General features: G+C 47.9%; 1 protein-coding gene across 1 annotated transcript in view; it reads left to right on the top strand.

Annotated features, from left to right (window-relative positions):
• PEX14 (peroxisomal biogenesis factor 14) overlaps nt 1-23,867 on the top strand; it is a 57,767-nt gene that overhangs the window by 21,714 nt on the left and 12,186 nt on the right. Inside the window, exons 2-4 of the mRNA XM_060259591.1 lie at nt 7,092-7,275; nt 15,134-15,236; nt 18,666-18,763. Of these exons, the coding sequence (XP_060115574.1) occupies nt 7,092-7,275; nt 15,134-15,236; nt 18,666-18,763 (385 nt within the window). The remainder of the gene's footprint in view (nt 1-7,091; nt 7,276-15,133; nt 15,237-18,665; nt 18,764-23,867) is intronic.

Here is a 23,867-nt window from a genome sequence, read left to right as displayed (position 1 = left end):
CCTCCAGAGCAAGAGCAGAAGGAAATAAACATGTTTCTGTCTCTGGCCCACTGGGCTGGTCTCACGTCAGTTCACATCTGGCTCAGGGACCAGGATTAATTTTTTTTTCTATAGCAGCCAGATCTTGTCAGATCTCAGAAGCTAGGCAGGGTTGGCTCTGGTTAGTACTTATGAACGTATGAAGCTGCCTTCTACTGAATCAGACCCTCTTTGGTCCATCAAAGTCAGTCTTGTCTACTCAGACTGGCAGCGGCTCCCCAGGGTCTCAAGCTGAGGTTCTTCACGCCTACTTGCCTGGACCCGTTTTAGTTGGAGATGCCGGGGATTGAACCTGGGACCTTCTGTTCACCAAGCAGATGCTCTACCACTGAGCCACCGTCTCTCCCCAATGGGAAACTGCCAAGGAAGTCCAGAGTTGCTACGCAGAGGTAGGAAACTACCTCTGCTTGCCTCTTGCCTTAAAAACCGTATGGGGTCACTATAACACGGGGCCAAATGGAAACAGGGATTAAGGATCTTCCAGGAGATCCCAGACTTCTCTCTCTGTGAATAAAATGCCATCAAGTCACTGCCATTCCATGGGGTTTTGAAGACAAGTGAGCAGGGGTGATTTGGCCATTGCCTTCCTCTGCAAAGACTTCCTTGGTGGTCCATAACTCAGTTGCAACTTGACAACACTTTACACACACACGTTGGACAACACTCTTGTCAAGCACACAACTTCTTTGCTTTGTGGTAACCTTAAAAATATTTGCAGTGTAAAATTAGGACAGTTTGCTGCAATGAGCTTTAAAACAGCTTTAAAGGAGAATTAGATAGATAAATGAAGGATAAGTCTGTCAGTGGCTATTAGCCGTGGTGACTGAGGGGAATCTCCACATTCAGAGATTCACTGATCCTCTGAATCCCAGAGCCAGGAGGCAGCAGCAGGGGAGGCCCTCAGCTTTTATGCCCTGTTGTTGGTCCTCCAGAGGAACTGGTTGGCCACTCGATGAGACAGGATGCTGGACCAGATGAACCACTGGTCTGATTCAGTAGGCCTCTTCTTATGTAGGCCTCAGCTTCTATGCTCTGCTGCTGGCTGTCCAGAGGAACTGTGTGAGACAGGATGCTGGACTAGATGGACCACTGGTCTGATCCAGCTGGGCTCTTATGTTCATATGAAGGCCTCAGCCTCTCTGCCCTGTTGTTGGCCCTCCGGAGGAACTGGCTGGGCACTGTGTGAATCAGGATGGTGGACTAGATGGACCCTCACTGGTCTGATCCAGCCGGGCTCTTCTGATGTTCTTATGAAGGCCTCAGCCTCTCTACCCAGTTGTTGGCTCTCCAGAGGAACTGGTTGGCCACTGTGTGAGACAGGAGGCTGGGCTAGATGGGACTCTGGGCTGATCCAGCAGGGCTCTTCTTATATCCTCATGAAGGCCTTGGTCTCTATGCCCTGTTGTTGGCTCTCCAGAGGAACTGGCTGGCCACTATGTAAGACAGGATGCTAGACTAGGTGGACCATTGGTCTGATTCAGCTGGGCTTTTCTTATGTTCTTATGAAGGCCTCAGCCTCTATGCCCTGTTGTTGGCTCTCCAGAGGAACTGGTTGGCCACTGTGTGAGACAGGAGGCTGGACTGGATGGACCTCACTGGTCTGATCTAGCAGGGCTCTTCTTATATCCTCATGAAGGCCTTGGGCTCTATGCCCTGTTGTTGGCTCTCCAGAGGAACTGGTTGGCCACTGTGTGAGACAGGAGGCTAGACTGGATGGATTTTACTGGTCTGATCCAGCTGGGCTCTTCTGATGTTCTTACGAAGGCCACAGCCTCTTGACCCAGTTGTTGGCTCTCCAGAGGAACTGGTTGGCCTCTGTGTGAGACAGGATGCTGGACTAGATAGACCACCGGTCTGATCCAGCAGGGCTCTTCTTATATTCTCATGAAGGCCTTGGTCTCTATGCCCTGTTGTTGACTCTCCAGAGGAACTGATCGGCCACTGTGAGAGACAGGGTGCTAGACTAGATGGACCATTGGTCTGATCTTCTGTGGTTCTTAATGAGTCCATTTAAGACCTTGGGTTTATTCTGGTCACAGAACACTGGGAGGCATTGCCATGCAACCTCAACCCCCACCAACCTAGCACCTTCAACCAGCCAAGCTTATGAGCACTGACGGAGTGTGTACCCTTCCCCACAGATGTCCCGTAACACCAGAGAGTTTGGTGCAGAGTCCTTGCTGGGGTTATTTTGTACCAATTAGCTTCTTCCCTCCCTTTCTCCTCTGCCTTTATTTTTTGCCAGAAGACAGAATTGTTTCACACATCTCTAAAACGAGTAAAATGGCATTTCAGCTCCTTGTCTTTATAGACTCTCTGAACTTTCCGAAAGATCATCCCGGTCCCTTTTCATTAATAATGAAAACCAGGGGGCAATAAAATGTTCTTAGCGCGAGCAGTACAGGAACGGAGGGAGAGATGAAAGAGGTGAAAGGGCGATGCTGATGGAGTTTTTCCGCGCGGTGTTATGGGGGAGACCCACAGGTGTCTTCGGATTCCTCCCAGAGGTCACAGCAAGGCGGTGGAGCGGCACGTGTGGGGTGATACCTGAGCAAAAGTGGGGCACAGTTTGTAGGGAGTGGTGCGGGATTTTAAGCTAGTCCTGAAAAGTAGGGCTCTCACTGCAGGACAAATTAGAGACAGATTTGGAGTTGGGAAGTCTAGAGTCAGCACCAAGGGTCGAAATTATTTATACGTCTAAAATAGGGGTGTCGAAATAATTTGTTATGGGGAATGGATCTGACATTAATGAGACCTTGTTGGGTTGGGCCGAGCCATGTTGGGCCAGGCCATGTGTGTACCTATTTAAGATTAGGTAGCAGAGATAGAAACTTTATAAAGGACACAAACACAAAAACATGCTTAAAATGTTAGCATTCGTTGGTCTTAAAGGTGCTTTCTTTGTATTTCTCCCATGTGATCCAGGGAACTGGGCAAAGGAAGCTCTGGCTCTTTCCTTCCTTCCCCAGGGGACCAGGAGGGGAAGGACAGAAGGAAGACAGGCTTGGCTCAGTAGTTCTGCTGTGTGATTGAGAGAGTCTGGCAAAGCAAACTCTCTCTTCCACCTTCCTCTCGAAGGGAGCAGCCTCAGCCAATGGAGAAAATAGAGACTTTGCTCTGTAGCTCCTGTGCGATTGAGCAAGCCTGGCAAAGCAAGCTGTGATGCAGAAGGAAGCAAGAGATGGGGAGAAGGAAACAGATGGCAGCCAGTTGCTCGGGGGCCTGATAGGAGCCCTCTGGGGGCCTGATTCGGCCCCCAGACCGCATATTTGACACCCCTGGTCTAAAAGAACCAGAGCTGGGCACCATGCATTTTTTTTTAATAAAAAATACTCAGTAAATTAAGACACATTCTTAAGAGAGCCAGTGTGGTGTAGTAGTTAAGAGGGGCAGAATTTAATCTGGAGAACTGGGTTTGATTCCCCACTCCTAACTCTGCTGGGTGACCTTGGGCCAGTCACGGTTTTCTCTGAACTCTCTCAGGCCCACCTGCCTCAAAAGGCTTCTGTTGTGGGACGGGGAAGGGAGAGCGATGGTAAGCCGCTTTGAGACTCCTTAAAGTAGAGAAAAGCAGAGTATAAAAACATCACCGTCTGCTACTGCCCTTTAATCTGAAGAAGGAGACCCACTAAGACATCTGCAAAGAATCCTAGAAAAGATACTAGTCCACATGAATTATGATTCTCTTGACTGCCTTAACATACCCACGTGTGGTGCATAGACAGCATGAAAGCACACCTGTGCCCCTCCACCCCCACCCTCACTACTGCAGATGCCTCTTGTTCATCATAGGTGAACCATACAAGTGGCTGATTACAAGTTTGTCCTTAAAGGTAGGAGAGTCAGATGGAGAAGAGTCTGTTTTGAATTCATCAAGGAAGGCCAAGATCAGCAAATGTATTTGATGTCTTTCCAGTGCTGGTACTTTGAGGAGACCCATGAACTGCTCCAGTAATAAAGTGAGGGAAAAGAACAAAGTCAGGCAATGCGTTTTGGGAGCTTTTTCCAGCGGGGTGGAAGTAATGTGAGGAGTTGAGCGGGAGAGATGAGTTTTTAATCCTGTCTTTACCATGGAAAGTTTGCTGGGTAACCTTGGGCCACTCTTTCTCTTTGCTTCATTGACCTCACAAGGTTGTTGTTGTGGTTGGAGGAGGGGAAGGAGAGCTGTATTTTTTAAGCTGCTTTGGCTCTTGACTGGGGGGAACGCAGGGTATTAAAAAGCTTACAAAAGAGAAAAAATGGGAAGAGGGTTGCCAAACAGAGGTGTTCAAGGCTTCGAGATGGTAAGTTCCCACCACTCTCTCTTTCTTCATCCATACTCTTCACACCTACCTGAGGAAGTCCCTTTACTTCATTGATTTCCCCCCCCCCCACCCCTTGATTTAAAAAAAAACCTTTGCAAAATAATGCTAAAAATATGTGTGTGTGCAAGGAGATGTAGGATTTGGAACAAAAAGAAATTCTGAAACTCTGTAAGGAGAAAATAATGTCTCGAATCATTGTGGGGAAAAGATTGTGGGTTGTGTTGAGAAGCCACTGGCAGAAATTACAGTTCCAGACCATTGTATCTGAGGAAGTGCACCTGCACACGAAAACTCCTACCTTGAAAAAAACTGTCGGTCCTAAAGGATCCCCTGGACTCAAACTCCATTCTGCTGCTTCACAGCTGCCCACCTGAATCTAGTCCCAAACCATGCTGTTTCTCCCGACCAAGTTTCTCCGAATCATTTCTGGCAGTCTAGGGTGATCGGTAGGACTGAAACCGAATTTCTCACGCCGATCGCTTCTGCTTGAATGTGTGTGTTTCAGTTTTGCTTCTTCCTTGAGAGGAGCAGACCTTTTTGCGTTCATAGCGTTTTGCATTTCCGCTGGCCGAATCTCTCTCTCTAAAATGAATTTATTTTCAATCAATTCTTTTTGCACCCGTTGCGGTGTAATATTGTAACTATTTCAGGTGCATGCTAATGGTATAAAAGAGACTGGAGAATAATCAACATCAGCAACAAGAATTAGGCAGACTGAACCCGATGGCTGAGGCAACGCAGTCTATTCATACTTTTTCTCTCATGGAATACAGCCAGGGACTCCTGGTTTGAAAGTAAGGCCAGTTCCCCAGTATCCTTGCCGCGGTCTCAAGCTCCTGTTTCCTGCGGTGCTTCTGCCCGATTTTGCACACGCTGCCGCAGAACTGTGACTTGCCTCTTTCCCAAGTTCCCACTGCGGCTGTGAGATTCTCTGAAAATGGAATTTTGAAGCCGTGGACAGAACTTGGGAAAGAAGCGGGGCAAGTCACAGCTGCATGGCAGCATATGCAAAATCAGGCAGAAGCACCGCAGAAAAAAGGAGTGCAAGACCGCAGCAAGGCTAGTGGGGAATCGGCCTGACTCTTCAGACCAGTGTAGATCCTGGCTAACTTCGGGTTTGCTTCTTCCTCGAGAACTGGGATTCAAAGCCAGGACTAAACTGTGGATTAGAATCCTGGTTTGTGAGAATTGTGACAACCATGTGAGGGCTTCTAGTGTCCTGGCCCCGTTGATGGACCTCCTGATAGCACCTGGTTTTTTTGGCCACTGTGTGACACAGAGTGTTGGACTGGATGGGCCACTGGCCTGATCCAACAGGGCTTATCTTATGTTCTTCTGTGACACAGAGTGTTGGACTGGAGGGGCCATTGGCCTGATCCAACAGGGCTTCTCTTATGTTCTTATGTGACACAGAGTGTTGGACTGGAGGGGCCACTGGCCTGATCCAACAGGGCTTCTCTTATGTTCTTATGTGACACAGAGTGTTGGACTGGAGGGGCCACTGGCCTGATCCAACAGGGCTTCTCTTATGTTCTTATGTGACACAGAGTGTTGGACTGGAGGGGCCACTGGCCTTATCCAACATGGCTTCTCTTATGTTCTTATGTGACACAGAGTGTTGGACTGGAGGGGCCACTGGCCTGATCCAACAGGGCTTCTCTTATGTTCTTATGTGACACAGAGTGTTGGACTGGAGGGGCCACTGGCCTTATCCAACATGGCTTCTCTTATGTTCTTATGTGACACAGAGTGTTGGACTGGAGGGGCCACTGGCCTTATCCAACATGGCTTCTCTTATGTTCTTATGTGACACAGAGTGTTGGACTGGAGGGGCCACTGGCCTGATCCAACAGGGCTTCTCTTATGTGACACAGAGTGTTGGACTGGATGGGCCACTGGCCTGATCCAACATGGCTTCTCTTATGTTGTTCTGTGACAGAGTGTTGGACTGGATCAGCCATTGGCCTGATCCAACATGGCTTCTCTTATGTTCTTCTGTGACACAGAGTGTTGGACTGGAGGGGCCACTGGCCTGATCCAGCATGGCTTCTCTGATGTTCTTATGTGACACAGAGTGTTGGACTGGAGGGGCCACTGGCCTGATCCAACATGGCTTCTCTTATGTTCTTCTGTGACACAGAGTGTTGGACTGGAGGGGCCACTGGCCTGATCCAGCATGGCTTCTCTGATGTTCTTATGTGACACAGAGTGTTGGACTGGAGGGGCCACTGGCCTGATCCAACATGGCTTCTCTTATGTTCTTAGTGACACAGAGTGTTGGACTGGAGGGGCCACTGGCCTGATCCAACATGGCTTCTCTTATGTTCTTATGTGACACAGAGTGTTGGACTGGAGGGGCCACTGGCCTGATCCAACATGGCTTCTCTTATGTTCTTATGTGACACAGAGTGTTGGACTGGATGGGCCATTGGCCTGATCCAACAAGGCTTCTCTTATGTTCTTATGTGACACAGAGTGTTGGACTGGATGGGCCACTGGCCTGATTCAACAAGGCTTCTCTTATGTTCTTATGTGACACAGAGTGTTGGACTGGATGGGCCACTGGCCTGATCCAACATGGCTTCTCTTATCTTCTTATGTTCTTTTAAATTCGGATTCGGCCTGGAGTGCAGCAACACAGGAAACAAGCTGCAAGTTGGCATCCAAGATGGCAAATGGCAGCTTGGTGTGATGCTAGGAATTTGGATACCCTTAGCCAGGTGGTCCAGCTTTCCATCATGTGCCCAGGAAAGAGTTTCAGTGCAGGGGATCACAGTCTTCGGGCATCAGTGGGAACCACGAAGTGACTTCACTCTTTCTCATGAAGCTTCTCTCCATCCAACTAGGTCCACCAAGCTCCAGATGGCGGGATTACGGTGCTCTAGCCATTATCATGGCGGGTATTGCGTTTGGCTTCCACCAGCTCTACAAGGTAAGCGGGACACGGGTGAGGTGCAAAAGAGGGGTGAACAAGGGGTTCGGATACCTCCCTACGAGGAAATCTAAGGATTCAAGCTTTTTTTGGTTCTAAAAAAGGGACACTGGGGTTAATGTACATCTCTGAAGACTTGCGCCCAACGGTGTCTTTTCCAGAGTTTCTCTGCCCCTTTTTTTTCTGTAAGTATGATTCCAGCTGCTTCTGCTGTCACAGAAGGAAGACATCCCCATATTACGGCTTTTGAGCTAAACAGAAGCAGGGCTGTGGGATGTTCTGGTGCGGAACCCAGAGAAGTGCAGAAGCCCAGACCTGCAGGCAGCCTCCTCGGTCTGACTTAGAAGTTGTGTTTTCCAACCGCATGAGTCCCACTGCCCGCTGTTTTTTGTCAGGGGAGGGACGGTGGCTCAGTGGTAGAGCGTCTGCTTGGTAAGCAGAAGGTCCCAGGTTCAGTCCCCGGCATCTCTAACTAAAAAGGGTCCAGGCAAGTAGGCATGAAAAACCTCAGCTTGGGAACCTGGAGAGCCGCTGCCAGTCTGAGAAGACAATACTGACTTTGATGGACCAAAGGTCTGATTCAGTATAAGGCAGCTTCATATGTTTATATGTCCCGAGCAAATCACAACCTTTAATTTTTGATTTGCTGGGAATTCCCTACATACACACACCCTCTTGTCTCTGTAGCAATTACATTGTCATTTGTGTTACTGCTACCTATTGGGGGGGCCTATAGTTATGTAAGTCCCAGATCTGATCCCTTTCACCTATAGGCAGGGCTATTTTTGTTAGCAGGAACTCCTTTGCATATTAGGCCACACACCCCTGATGTAGCCAATCCTCCTGGAGCTTACTGTAGGCCCTGTAAGAAGAGAACTGTAAGCTCTTGGGGGATTGGCTACATCAGGGGTGTGTGGCCTAATATGTAAAGGCGTTCCTGCTAACAAAAATAGCTCTTCCTGTAGGAAAAGTGTCAAGTCTCCAAATTCAATAATGAATCGTTGTTGAAACAAAGTAACTAGTTTATTGATAAGGTTGTACTTGAATAGGTTCAGATTGAAAGACTGAAGATCATACAGTAAAGGCAAGCATATAAGGTACACTTCAAAGGCATTCTTTAGGGAGGGGCACTATGCAGGGCACATTCACACATTGATGTTACCATTTCGTTCTCAGGCCTACTTTGGCCTTGAGCGTCTTTGGCTCCAACCTCCCCCGACGCCTAGCCTGAGAAGGCTCAGATAAAGTGTTCACATTCCCATTTCAAAGCAGGACTACATAACAAAGGAGGGGGGTTAGGGAGAGGTTCAGCTAGCAGCATTGAAATACATTATGGCTTTACCCAGAACGCTTTCTGCTTGAGCCAAAGTCAGGCACAGACTTGGCCAGAGTTTTCCAGAGACTTGACAAAAAGAAAAGGCCTTTCTCTGCCAGGCTCTAACTTGGAGAACTGGGTTTGATTCCCCACTTCTTCTGCACATGAAGCCTGCTGGGTGACCTTGGGTCAGTCCCAGTTCTCTCTGAACTCTCTCATCCCCGCCTGTCTCACAAGGTGTCTGTTTCAGGGAGAAGAAGGGAAAGGTGACTGTAAGCCGCTTTGAGACTCCTTAAGGTAGAAAAAAGCAGGGTATAAAGATCGACTCTTCTTCGGTTCTGAAGAGCTGCTGCCAGTTAAAGCAGGTGGTGCTGAAGTGGGCAGACAGATACCCTGACTTAGCAGAGGGCATATTAATCTGCTGATAACACGTGTCCATGTGAATGTGTGCGTGTGAACACTAAGGCTACCCAGCATGCACTGTCATTTACTGTGGCTGCTGAATGTATTCTGGAACTGTTAATTTCCTGTAGGACAAGTTGATCCTGTAGTTTATCCTCAACAACAAATTCTGTTGTGTCGGGCTTTTAAATCAGGAGAGGGCAGGCAATTGCTAGGTAAATGAATTCAGCGTGCGGCAAACAGAGTGCAGCCTTCAGCAATGAATAATCAGCACAAAAGGGACTCAGGCAGTGGCTCTTGATAGAAAAAGATTACTCTAAGCCTGCCCTTCTTTTGATCTGTGCTTCCTGGAGATGTGTTAATTCTAGATTTGCTGAGGTTCGTTTTTGCTCACTCCACAGTGAACGAGGACCTTTGAGTATGCTCAGATGCACTCTTGTTATCACATTAGCCCATTAGGAGAGCAAGTTTGGTGTAGTGGTTAAGTGTGCGGACTCTTATCTGGGAGAACCGGGTTTGATTCCCCACTCCTCCACTTGCACCTGCTACCATGGCCTTGGGTCAGCCATAGCTCTGGCAGAGGTTGTCCTTGAAAGGGCAGCTGCTGTGAGAGCCCTCTCCAGCCCCACCCACCTCAAAGGGTGTCTGTTGTGGGGGAGGAAGGGAAAGGAGATTGTGAGCCGCTCTGAGACTCTTCGGAGTGGAGGGCGGGATATAAATCCAACATCATCATCATCATCATCATCATCATCATCATCATCTTCTTCTTCTTCTTCTTCTTCTTCTTCTTCTTCTTCTTCTTCTTCTTCTCCTCCTCCTCCTCCTCCTCCTCCTCCTCCTCCTCCTCCTCCTCCTCCTCTCATTGAAAAGAAAGCTGGTCAGATTAAGCCCTGTTGTGGCTCTGGCATCTTTTCCTCTGGCCCTGCAATGCCCGTTTGACGTTCTTAGTGGTTTTTGTGGCTCTGGGAGTAGCTGCAGTATATCTGTGGAAGGTTGTCAGCAGACATCTGTATCATTAATGTCATAGTTCAAGTGGAGAACATATTCCCCGCCCTTAGGCTCTTCAGGTTCTTTTATGTAGTGAGCTTTCTTTGAAAAAGTATCTTTAAACGGTTCTCTCTTTCCCTGTCTTAAACAGCAGAGATCAGAAGCAGATTCCAAAATAGTTCTAATCTGGTTCATAACACCCCCTCCTCTTCTTTGTTGTGAGTATCTGAACATGTGTCCTGCCACTGTACACATGAGCACACATGAAGCTGTCTTATGCTAGATCAACCCCTCAGTCCATCAAAGTTAGTATTGTCTACTCAGACTGGCAGCAGCTCTCCAGGGTCTCAGGAAGAGAGGTCCTTCATGTTGCCTACAGCCTGGTCCTTTTATAACTGGAGATGTTGGGGATTGAACCTGGGACCTTTTGCATGCAAAGCAGAAGCTCTTCCCCTGAGCCACAGCCCCATCTCAGGGGTGAAATCCCTTTCAGGGCAGGAGTCTTCATGAAGAAGATGATGATATTGGATTTATATCCCGCCCTATACTCTGAATCTCAGAGTTTCAGAGCAGTCACAATCTCCTTTACCTTCCTCCCCCCCACAACAAACACCCTGTGAGGTGGGTGGGGCTGAGAGAGCTCTTGCAGCAGCTGCCCTTTCAAGGACAATCTCTGCCAGAGCTATGGCTGCCCCAAGGCCATTCCAGCAGCTACAAGTGGAGGAGTGGGGAATCAGACCCGGTTCTCCCAGGTAAGAGTCCATGCCAAACTGGCTCATGAGAGTGAGCACACTCTGGAAATGTAGCTCTACCTGATACAAGCTCTAGTTCCAGGGCTGACTTATCTATCAGGAACTGTAGAACATAAGAGAAGCCATGTTGGATCAGGCCAACGGCCCATCCAGTCCAACACTGTGTCACACAGTGGCAAAAAATTGTATATATACACACACACTGTGGCTAATAGCCACTGATGGACCTCTGCTCCATATTTTTATCTAACCCCTTCTTGAAGGTGGCTATGCTTGTGGACGCCACCACCTCCTGTGGCAGTGAATTCCACATGTTAATCACCCTTTGGGTGAAGAAGTACTTGCTTTTATCCGTTTTAGCCGCGTGACTTGGTCCGTGGGGTCGCAAAGAGTTGGACTCGACTGTGTGACTGAACAAAAAAGGCAAACGCCTACAGCCCATGATACTTTTAGGGGCCTATGAAAATGTTGTCGTTTCTTTTGCAATCAGAAGGAGGAAATGAACTTTTAGGATCCATGAAAATCGATTAAATTTTGCCTAAAACAGAAAATAAAAATGTAGAAGTATTTAAAGCCAGTTTGGTGTAGTGGTTAAGTACACAGACGCTAATCTGGGAGAACGAGGTTTGATTCCCCACTCCTCCACTTGCACCTGCTGGAGTGACCTTGGGTCAGTCATAACTCTCTCAGAGCTGTTCTCTCAAGAGCAGTTCTCAGAGCTCTCTCAGCCTCACCTACCTCACGGGGTGTCTGTTGTGGGGAGGGGAAGAGAAAGGAGATTGTAAGCGGCTATGAGACTCCCAAGTGAAGGGTGAGGTATAACTCCACTCTCTTCTTCTTCTAAAGTTATATCAAAAATAATTTTTTATATTGATATTAATATGTAAGTTTATGTGTTGTGAGCCGCCCCGAGCCAATTCGGTGGGAAGGGCAGGATGTAAGTCAAAATATAAATAAAATAAATAAATAAATATAGTAGGAGGGGCCCACAAATGCAGAAGGGTTCCACGGCCCACAAAAGTCCTAATGCTGTCCTGACTCATCCGTCAAACTGATGGCCCCGTCTTCCAGGGAAAGGTCTTTCCTGACACTTACTCCTTTTGATCCTGCAATTGGAGATGCCAGAGACTGAAGAGGAAGATAGAAGATATTGGATTTATATCCCGCCCTTCACTCAGAAGAGTCTCAGAGCGGCTCACAATCTCCTTTACCTTCCTCCCCCACAACAGACACCCTGTGAGGTAGATGAAGATACTGGATTTATATCCCGCCCTCCACTCCGAAGAGTCTCAGAGCGGCTCACAATCTCCTTTCCCTTCCTCCCCCACAACAGACACCCTGTGAGGTGGGTGGGGCTGGAGAGGGCTCTCACAGCAGCTGCCCTTTCAAGGACAACCTCTGCCAGAGCTATGGCTGACCCAAGGCCATGCTAGCAGGTGCAAGTGGAGGAGTGGGGAATCCAACCCGGTTCTCCCAGATAAGAGTCTGCACACTTAACCACTACACCAAACTGGCTCTGAGAGCTGCATTTAAAGAGTAGTGAACTCAGGTATTTACCAGAGGAGTTAGCGTGAGCTAGCTCACAGATTATTAGCCTCCAGCTCACACATTTTTGTCTTAGCTCAAGTAGGATGACCCCAGAAAACACTAATTTATGCAGTAGCTCAGCATTTTAATGCCAGTAGCTCACAACTTTAATGCCAGTAGCTCACAAAGTAGAATTTTTGCTCACAAGACTGTAGCTTAGAGGGAAGATGGCCCCCAAGACTGACTGAAGGGCTCTGACCTCCTTCTCTACATGACAGGAGGAGGAGGAGGAAGAAGAAGAGGAGGAGGATATATACCCCACCCTTCATTACCTGAAGGAGTCAGCTCACAGTCTCCTTCCCCTTCCCTTCCCAACAACAGATACCTTGTGAGGTTGGTGGGGCTGAGAGAGCTCTGGCAGCAAAGGCTGGAGGAACACAAGCAGATGCTTAATTTGTGGGCCGCAGCTCTGGTGGATTTAAGGGAACTCAACAAAGGATGACGGGCTTGAGGGATTGCCCAGTATCGGCTCCTTGTGTGGGGGTGTGTACAGAGAGAGGAGGAGGCGTGGGAAGGATAGGAATTATTGCTTTCCATTGTCCAAGCTTGAGAAACTGGATTCATTCTCATTCCTTACAAGATTTGCATAACTGTACAGTTTCCACTGAGTTTTTGAAAACAGCTTCTCTGCCACCAAACACATACACACAAGTCTCTGGAACCATGAGGACTAGCAACCTGGTAATTAATTTCAAGGCGGAACTGAGCTACTCAGAATTGCACCTAAGATAATAAAAAGTTCATAAATTCAATAATATCCAAAAAGGCCCCTACTCAAAACTGGAGAAATATTTCAGATGCTTTTTGCAAACCTGACATTTCTAGGCAGATACCTGAGAATCCCCTCCCTGCAAAAAAAGGTTAGTCTCTTTCTTACCCAGCATTTACAACGTTATTATTAGTTCTAACCTCTATAGCAAGGGTGTCAATCTCATTTGCCATGAGGGCCGGATCTGACATAAATGAGACCTTGTCGGGCTGGGCCATGCCTGTCATAGAATGTAAGGCCGGGTACTAGAGATTTAGAATTTATAAGGACACAGACAAACACAGTTAAATGTGTATTTTTTAAAAAACTTAAAATAAAACATGCTTAAAACATTAGCACTCATTGGTCTTCAAGGTGCTTCCCTTGTATCTCTCCAGTGGGATCCAGGGAACAGGGCAAAGGAAGCTCCAGCTCTTTCCTTCCTTCCCTAGGGGACCAAGAGGGGGGAGGAGCCTCAGCCAATAGAAGAAAGAGAGGCTTGGCTCAGTAACTCTGCTGTTCCATTGAGAGAGCCTGGCAAAGCAAGCTCTCCCTCCCCCCTTCCTTCCCAAGGGAGGAGCCTCAGCCAATGAAGAAAATAGAGGTTTTACCCTGTAGCTCCTGTGCAATTGAGCAAGCCCTCAAAGCAACCTGTGATGCGGAAGGAAGCAAAAGAGAGGGAGAAGGAAACAGGCAACAGCCATTTGCTCAGTGGCCTGATAGGAGCCCTCCGAGGACCTGATTCGGCCCCTGGGCTGCACGTTTGACATCCCTGCTCTATGGCATACCATTAAAAAGAAAAACCAGCTTCTCATAGTGTAAATTCTCCTCCCCACTTTAAAAAAAAAAATCTGTATCAAAACATGGCGATCCCCCAGAGTGGTATTCCCCCGCCCCCGAAGTAGCATTGGTTTTAACTTTTCATAATTCCTAAATATAGAAAGAAATCAAGAAAATGCCCCACTGTCTGCCAGCAGTGTCGTTAGATCGTTATTGTATCATACAAAAGTCTGCCACTGTCCTCATCTAATTTATTTTTGCATCAGAACGGAGAAATTGCATTTTGTGGTTACAGTTGATGACTAAGTGAGGAATTGAAAGGGGAGAGGAGCGTCCCTTGCGTCGAATGCACCCCTTCTATTGCAAGGTATCCCCCCCCCCCAATGATGTTCTCCTAGGGTTGCCAACCTCCAGGTGGTGGCTGGAGACCTCCTGGGATTACAACTGATCTCCAGATTGCAGAGATCATTTCTCCTGGGAAAAATGGCTGAATTGGAGGGGTAGGCTCTACAGCCTTGTGCCTCACTGAAGTCCCTGCCCTCCCCCAACTTCACACCCAAACTCTCCAGGAATTACCCAACCCAGAGTTGGCAACTCCGTATTCTCCCCCAGTTCCAAGTACTCTTGTTACAGTCACAGGGCTAGAACTTAAAAAGAAGCAAATGTGAAAGCTGAAAAGACTGGACTCTGCACACAGTGGATGCTTTGGCTTTGGATGTCAGTAAAGCAAGAAGAGCCCCGTGGCGCAGAGTGGTAAAGCTGCAGTACTGCAGTCCAAGCTCTCTGCTCATGACCTGAGTTCGATCCCGGCGGAAGCTGGGTTCAGGTAGCCGGCTCAAGGTTGACTCAGCCTTCCGTCCTTCCGAGGTCAGTAAAAGGAGTCCCCAGGTTGCTGGGGGGAAAGTGTAGATGACTGGGGAAGGCAAGGGCAAACCACCCCGTAAAAAGTCTGCCGTGAAAACATCATGATGCGACGTCACCCCAGAGTCGGAAACGACTGGTGCTTGCACAGTGCCACAAAACCTTTTTTTTTTTTAAACAAGTTTTTAAAACATAAATGCTAAAAAGCTGTACTCCTCTCTCCTCACACCTTTTTTTGCATTAACTCCTAGGAACAAACATCAGGCAGTCTTATCTGTCAGACACATTGTGGGCACTCATGAATGGTTCGTAGGAGGACCCGGTGATTCGCAGTCCAGGGTCCTGCCCGAAATATCCCCTATTGTTTGTTCTTCGATTTCCTGCCCCCCCCCCCAATCCAACATGTCCCTCTGCTCTTTCTCGCAGAAATACCTTCTCCCCCTGATCATGGGGAGCAAGGAGGACAGGAAGCAACTTCTGAGGATCGAGTCGAACATTTCCGAAATGAGCGGCACCGTGACGCAGACAGGTGAAGATTAATGATTCCATCAATTCTTCGCCCCTCGAAGCCCTCCTCCTCCTCCTCCCTGCCTCTCCTCTCCCCCCCCTTTCCCTTCCTTCCCCCCCAACCTTCCCCTCCGTCTCCACTTTATATGGTGACTTCATTTATCTGCTCTGAGAAATCTGTTCACATTTGCAAATGAAGCCGCCGTCATTTCGGTTTAATTTGAAATTGCTTGTTTACTGTCGGCACGGCCTCAATTAATTATGTTTTTACGGAAAGGCTCCCAACCTCAGAATATTAATAAGGGGAATAAAATGACAGCCTTTCGGAGGGGCTGCAAAGTTCATTTTTAATTTCTGCTTCTCTGAGGGTTTTCTTTGGGTCCCCCCCCCACGCCTTTGGGTGTCTGTCTCCCCCCACTCCCCGTGTTCCTTCTGAGAATCCAAGGCGGGGTCAAGAGAGGCTGTAATTACAGAGCGTCCTCCGACCCCGGCCGCCTTCCCCGTTATTGAATCCATAGGGCTCCTGTTCATTACCCACTGCCCCTGTGATGACCCAGATTACCTGCTACCTGTCACACGGCGGGGATTTTTTTTTATGAACCTGTTTACTAGATGGCAGCTCTGAATTATAATTTTCCTTTTTAAAAAATCCTCTGAAGCAGACATAAGCCATTGCCTGCCATCAAGAGTCAATTTTCTTTCCAAGCAAAATTCCTTCCCCTCCCCCCCACCCCCGAATCTCCTCCTCTTTGGCTGCACGATAACTTCGGTTTAACCAAACTTTGGGCTCTCCAGGAGGGGCTTGCCTAATCTAGAAGATCTTCACCAAAAGGCCCCTTCTGTGTTTACCCTGCCCTGACCTGGTTAGCCCGAATGAGGCTGATCTTGTCAGAAGCAAAGCAGGTTTGGCCCTGGTCAGTATTCGGCCCCAGTCAGTATTCGGCCCTGGTCAGTATTCGGATTTGAGACCACCAAGGAAGTCTAGGGTCAATGCACAGAGGCAGGCAATGGCAAACCGTCTCTGTTCCTCATGACTCAAAAAACCCTGCAGGGTCGCCATTAAGTCAGCTGTGATTTGATGGCAAAAAAAAAAAATGGTTAGGGAAGGGGTGTGGCTCAGGGGAAGAGCCTCAGCATTGCATACAAAAGGTCCCAGGTTCAATCCCTGACATCTCCAGTTAAAAAGATCAGGCAGTAGGTGATTGTGAAAGACCTCAGCCTGGGACCCTGGAGAGCAGCTGCCAGCCTGAGTAGACAATACTGGCCTTGATGGAACTCTGATTTAGCAGAAGGCTGCTTGATATGTGTTTACAGGTAAGTGTTCATGCATTACGCAGGTGATCACTGGAGGAATATAGTGTTTTCTTGTGGTGGCATCCAAGTTATTTTGTTTATTTTGCTTATATCCAGTACCTTTTTTATTGGAACCAGCCCAAATGCCACAAAACCTTGAGCGCAGGTTTTGAGTTTCGCAAAACTCTTTGTCAGGCTTGTGTTTTCAACACAGAAAAACAAATAAAGGGCAAGGATGGGAGAACAAGGCACTTTGAGGCAAAATGGAGGATACAGCGGAGGTGTTCTCACAGAGATTGTTAGGAGCTTGCACATTTTTGTGCTTGCTTGTGGATCGCTTGGGCTTTTATTGAGAATTTGTAATTTCTTTTCAAACGCAACCAGGACAATGGAATTTTTTTTTTTTAAACGGCTTCAATGTGGAAATAGGCGGGGATTCACGCTTCATGCGAGCAAGACAGAAGTCTGGTTTAGCCATGTTCCCAGATACCCTCCTTTGATGATTTCTTCCTGATCAGCTGGTCCCAAAATTCAGATTTATTCAGATGTCTCTGCTGTCTAAATTGGGCCTTTCCAACCTGCTGTTGGTAGCTGTCAGTAGATATTATTTTATTCGCTTATTTGTATCACACGCTTTCAGCTGATCGTTCCCAAGTCAGCTTACAAATCTTTGCTAACATAATTACAATTCCTGTAAAACTGCAGGAGAATCACTGAGTTGGATCTTGCAGTTCCTGTTTTGCTACCAGAGTCTCTTTCCTCTGACAGAGCCTTCCCCTGACACAAGGCATTTAGCAAACCTACTTCAAACCAGAGTTTCTGAATCTGGTTTACTAGCAGATCACAACATCATAGTTATGATATCACGCTAAGCCAGGGGTGGCCAAACTGGGGCTCAGGAGCCACATGTGGCTCTTTCAAACATATCGTGTGGCTGTTGCAGCCCCCACCACCCCATCAGCCATTTTGGAGAAGGCATTTGTCTCTTTAAATCACTTCTCCAAGACAAGGCAGTTGGTGGCTTGTCTTGGGGGATGCATTTAAATTTAAAGTTGCTTTCTTTCTACCTCTCTTTCTAGCATCTCATATTTTCCTTCCTTCATTCTTTCCTTCCCAGTTTGGTGTAGTGGTTAAATGTGCAGGCTCTTATCTGGGAGAACCGGGTTTGATTCCCCACTCCTCCCCTTGCAGCTGCTGGAATGGCCTTGGGTCAGCCATGGCTCTGGCAGAGGTTGTCCTTGAAAGGGCAGCTGCTGTGAGAGCCCTCTGAGCCCCACCCACCTCACAGGGTGTCTGTTGTGGGGGAGGGAGATAAAGGAGATTGTGAGAGTGGAGGGCAGGCTATAAATCCAATATCATCATCTTCTTCTTCGTTCATGTCTTGCAGCTCTCAAACATCTGACATTTATTCTATGTGGCTCTTATATTAGGCAAGTTTGGCCACCCCTGCACTAAGCCCTGTGTACGCTCCCTTAACTCTGGTTTGGCATGTGGTCTGACCTGAGCCATGTGTGAACATTTATGCACTTTTTCGCATGTGCAGCTGTAGACGGGGAAGAATAAATGAAGCGAGATTCTGCCTCTCAAGCCCCAGAAATGGATTCTTCTCCAGATAAGCGATTGCAATAATGTTGCTGCCCCATACGCCTGTGAACGAGCGCTGGGGCACAGCTGGGTCCCCGTTTCTTTTGCCCCACCGTTCAATTCAGACACTCGTCCATCTTTCAGACTGAGCAGAGATCTTCTGTGCCGCGTTCTTCCATCTGGAGCTCTCGTGCAGATAAATGATACCAAAGCTGTTTAAGTTCAGGGAGACAGTGCAAATCATAAACCGATATAATTAGAAGGGAGAGGTTTCCGACGGATATACTGTAGGCTATAGACATCTATACAAAGGGAAGATAAAGTAGAAATACTGGAGGTTAGATACAGTGCAGGTAGATTACCCACGGCGCAGATAAATTATGAGGAGTTAGAATGAGCTGACGCCCACTGATAAATCAGGTGCGGGAGGAATAGAGGTGTCTTACAGTTTGATATCAAAGAGAGGCAAAAGAAGAAGAGGAGGAGGAGGTGTTCAGGTCCGTGTGTGTGTGTGTGTGTGTCTGCACCAATGGTGATTTAGTGACTCTCCTGTTCTTTTTTTCCCCTCCCGCAGTGACTCAACTTCAGACAACTTTAGCCTCTGTCCAAGAACTTCTCATCCAACAGCAGCAGAAGATACAGGAACTCACTCAAGAACTGGCAACTTCTAAGGTGATTCTTCTTATGTTCCTCCCTTGCAAATGACCCCTAATGCTGGCTAGGGCCTTTTTGGTCCAGGCCCCTACCTGGTGGAATGCACTCCCGCTGGAGATCCAGGCTCTGTGGGACTTACCGAGGTTTCCCAGGGCCTGTAAGACGGAGCACTTCCGCCGGACTTTTAATTGATCCGGCGGGCATCCCTCTGGAATTAACCGGTCTCCCCATCACCTTACCATCATGGTGACCGTGCTATGTTGATAGGTAGCAGCCTATACGCTGTTGTTACCTCACCGTCTATGTTTGTGATGCTGCGTTGCCTTTTTTTTAATGATGTTTTAAAATCTGTAATAGGTGTCTAAATTTCTGTTGTAAGCCGCCCTGAGCCCGCTTGCAGGAAAAGGCGGGATATAAATCTAAAAATTAAATTAAATCAGCCCACCTCCTCTCCAGTGTCTCGTTTAGAACCTTCAAAAGGCTTTTCAGAGCTTCCCTACCTGCTCGACTGGAGAACAGCCCTGGCCGCGGGGGGAAGGGGGGGCGGCCAGGCAACTGGCTCTTTACGCACCCACCCCACACTCTTCTCCTCCGCACAGGTTTGACTAGAACTGGGAAAGCCAAGAAATAAAATACAGTCGGGGAGTATTTAGTGCAACTAGAAATCCGGCATGGAGGGAAAAAAACCCAGGTGTGAGCTCAAGTTCAGTAAGCTTCTTTGGCATAATATCCAACCTGACAAGGAAACTGCCCATCCGTCAATCGGCCATTTGCAAATACATTAAGCGCCTCCTAGAGGCTGGATATGAAAATTTAGCAACAGTTTCAAACAGTTGGGTTCGATGGAATGACATCCAGGTGGAAAATATTGTATTAAGGTTCCCAAACCACAGGAGGGTTTCACTCAAGACCCTCCTAAGCCTTGTGCTCTCTTTGGTGTAGTGGTTAAGTGTGCAGACTCTTATCTGGGAGAACCGGGTTTGATTCCCCACTCCTCCATTTGCACCTGCTGGAATGGCCTTGGGTCAGCCATAGCCCTCGGATAGTTGTCCTTGAAAGGGCAGCTGCTGTGAGAGCCTTCTCAGCCCCACCCACCTCACAGGGTGTCTGTTGTGGCGGGAAAAGACATAGGAGATTGTAAGCCACTCTGAGTCTCTGATTCAGGGAGAAGGGCGGGCTATAAATCTGCAATTCTTCTTCTTCTTCCCCCACTCTGGGTCTCCAGATGACCTCTATGGTGGAGGAGAAGAACTTGCAGGCTCGCCTATTTCCCCCTCCTTCCCCACTTCACACATGGTGGAAATAGTTGTCTACCTACGGGTCAGTGTTCAGAGGCTGCCTGGGGTCCTGATGAGATGCACACATACTCGAGAGTAAGCCTGCATCCTTGGCCTCCAGGCGCTGCACAATATGTGTGAAAGAAGAAGACTGCAGATTTATAGCCGCCCTAAGCCCATCAGGGGAGGGTGGGATATAAATGTGATAAATTAATTAAATATCGCAGGGCAGCATGCGTAGTATATCCAGGAGATCCTAAGACTGTCTGGCAGCCAGAATTTCTAGTTCCTTTAGCATGATGCACCTCTAGGTGGTGAGCTGGGATTGTTTTTTAAGGCAAGAGACGTTTCAGAGGCGGTCTGCCGTCACACGACCCTGGTATTCCTTGGAGGCGGCCCATCCAAATACTAGCCAGGGGTGACCCTGCATAGTTTCCGAGATCTGACAAGCTCAGGCTAACCTGGACTACGCAGGTCAGGACAGATGTTGCATACACTTGCTTAATTTGAATAACATAACACATAGTTGAAGCTGCCTTATCCTGACTCAGACCCTCCCCACTGTGGTCTATCAACAGTCAGTCTTGTCTACTCTGACTGGCAGCCGCTCTCCAGAGTCACAGGCTGAAGCCTTTCCCATCACCTACAGCCTGGTCCTTTTAACTGGAGGTGCCGGGGACTGAACCTGGGGCCTTCTGCGTGCCAAAGAATTTCTGCCCTCCGGAGCTGCTCTGGAAGAGAAAGGCCGGCCACAAAAAGAGACTTAAAGCACACCGGGGGAGGGGGCATCTTTCAACCGGATAAATGGCACAAGGGAGAAGATTTAAGCCAGGGGTGGCCAAACTGTGGCTCAGGAGCCACACGTGGCCCTTTCATACGTATTGTGTGGCTCTCAAAGCCCCCACTGCCCCGTTGGCAGACTTGGAGAAGGCATTTGCCTCTTTAAATCACTTCTCCAAACCAAGTCAGCCAATGGCTTGGAGAATGCATTTAAAGTTAAAGTTGCTTTCTTTCCCCTCTCCATCTATTTTCCTTCCTTCCTTCCTTCCTTCCTTCCTTCCTTCCTTCCCTCCCTCCCTCCCTTCCGAAATCTCCCTCCCTCCCTCCCTCCCTTCCGAAATCTGACATTTATTCAATGCAATAGCAGTAGCACTTTTATTGGCATAACCAAAGACCTATATAGAGACGTCAACCAAACAACCAATATATCTGTTCAAAGCATAAAAGGCTAAAATAAGATTAAGAATCACAATAAAACCTGCTTAGAATAATTTCTGACAATTTCAGCCAAGAATTTGGCAACAGGTCTTGTGATATCAGTTATGCTGTCATTTAGTAGGAAACGGCAATCAATCCTATTTTCTTGATTATAAGATAGTAAGGAAAGACTATCTAACAGAACCTTCCAGAGATTAGATCCAAGTGGGCACACAAAAGCTTATGTTCTAAATAAAACTTGGTTGGTCTTAAAGGACCAACCTGCTTTGTTCTTCCAGAGATTGGTATACAGTTGGCCCTTCCTTCCTTCCTTCCTTCCTTCCTTCCTTCCTTCCTTCCTTCCTTCCTTCCTTCCTTCCTTCCTTCCTTCCTTCCTACCTACCTACCTACCTACATCTGACATTTATTCTATGTAGCTCTTATGTTAAGGAAGTTTGGCCACACCTGATTTAAGCTCTCCCCTTCCTTAGGCCTGGGCCCTGATCCCACCATCTGTCTCCACCACCCAAAGACCGGGACTGATTGGAGTTTTCTCTCTTCTGGGCATCATGCCAGGCATTCTGATCAACTTTGGCACTAGGAAGCCCAGGGCAACCGGGAAAGTATATCCGGGGGCCTGCACCAATTCTCGTGTCCCCTAACCCAGAAGGTCCCTGGTGGCTTGGAGCCAGCCAGGAAATTAGGGAACTATTTTGGGGGTGTCTGAAGTGTTAAGATTAAAAGCATATGGATTCCTTTTAAAAGAAGAGTGCTGCGCTTTGGTGGTTCAAGGAGTCTCTGAAAAGTCCCGCTCCCCGTGCTTACCCCCCACCTTTCATTTTTTCCCCTTTCTTTCAAAAATCTTTCTACTCTTTCAACGGTAGCGCTTGCTGCTGTGTGATCGAAACCGCATGCGTATAATATTCAGAGAGAGGCTTGGCTGAACTTGTAAACCGTAGGTTTAAAAAGCTTGTGTTTTCTCAGCTGCGATGTAAGGTTTTTTGTTTTTTAAATCTGTTTTCCAAACTCCTGCTAGTATGCTGTAAAAAATTAAAAAGAAGAGCTTTAAGTAATTTAAGGGGAAAAACTACATTAAATGAAAAGAAAAGGGAGGGGGGGGGAGGAGAATCTCTGGGCTTAGATCTTCTACAACTGTTTTAAAAAATGAAAAGGCTGGTTTTAAAAAGCCCCAGATGTTAAATTTTATTTCTTAAAGTCCTCCAGCATCTGGCAGCAGATGTGTTTTGGAAATCCGAGTCCTTTCTCAGGCCAGTGAGTGGAAACCGCCTGCTTGTTAATGTGCTTCGGTAGCTTTTTGAGAGCCAGCACAGTGGCTCCAGGATTCTCTCTGCCTCCAAGGCGGCAGGGGGGCGGGGAGAAGTGGATTCCTGGGGGAGTGCATCTGCGTGGATGTTGTCAGCCACCGTTTGTGTCACTGACTGAGAAGGTGCCGCCTGCCAAACCAGCGTGAGCTGGGAGCTGTTGTTGAGTAGCTTAAAGAGCCCATTCACACACTTGGCAGGAAAAGGCAGGGGGGATTCTAGACTGCTATGCTTCAGGATGTCAGCAAAGAGGCAGATTTGTGCCTGCGTGTGTGTGTGTGTTCAAGGATCCCCAAAACAACAACTTTTATATGTCAAGCAAATATGTCAGAGAGAAGAAGAAGAATTGCAGATTTATATCCCGCCCTTCTCTGAGACTCAGAGCGGCTTACAATCTCCTATATCTTCTCCCCCCACAACAGACACCCTGTGAGGTGGGTGGGGCAGAGAGGGCTCTCACAGTGGCTGCCCTTTCAAGGACAGCTCTGCAAGAGAGCTATGGCTGCCCCAAGGCCATTCCAGCAGCTGCAAGTGGAGGAGTGGGAATCAAACCCAGTTCTCCCATATAAGAGTCCGCATACTTAACTACTACACCAAACTGGAGAGTTTTAGCACAGCCCAATGGAACTTCTTACGTAGGAGCAAACAACACAGACATCTTCTCTGCATGATGTAAAATTTAATTTGCAGAATTCATGGCCATAAGGTGTGGCTAACGGCTTCTGGCATTTAACAGGATTAGAGAAAATAAGAGGGGGCGTGAATGCTAGCCTTGATTGTATTTTTTATCTATACCCCACCCATCTCCCAAAAGAAGACCCAAACTAGCTAACATCCTTCATTAGTTTGGTGTGGCGGTTAAGTGCACAGACTCTTATCTGGGAGAACCGGGTTTGATTCCCCACTCCTCCACTTGCAGCTGCTGGAATGGCCTTGGGTCAGCCATAGCTCTGGCAGAGGTTGTCCTTGAAAGGGCAGCTGCTGTGAGAGCTCTCTCAGCCCCACCCACTTCACAGGGTGTCTGTTGTGGGGGAGAGAAGATATAGGAGATTGTAAGCTGCTCTGAGTCTCTGATTCAGAAAGAAGGACTGGGTATAAATCTGCAGTCGTCTTCTTCTCCCACTTTATCCTTACAACAGCCCTGCAAGGTAGGTTAGACCGAGAGTGTGTGACTAGCCCAAAGTCGCCCAGCAAACTTTCATGGCAGAGAGGGGATTCGAATGCAGGTCTCCCAGGTCCTAGCCTGACACACTAACCACGTCACCGCGCTGGCTCTACAGATGCACCCTGATAGAAGCTGCAGGATCAGAGGCAGTGTACCTTTGA

The sequence above is a fragment of the Heteronotia binoei genome, chromosome 18 (assembly GCF_032191835.1).
Source record: "Heteronotia binoei isolate CCM8104 ecotype False Entrance Well chromosome 18, APGP_CSIRO_Hbin_v1, whole genome shotgun sequence".
In the NCBI taxonomy this organism is placed as follows: Eukaryota; Metazoa; Chordata; class Lepidosauria; order Squamata; family Gekkonidae; genus Heteronotia; species Heteronotia binoei.
Note: the sequence above shows the minus strand (reverse complement) of the source record. Positions and strands in the feature narration are given on the sequence as shown.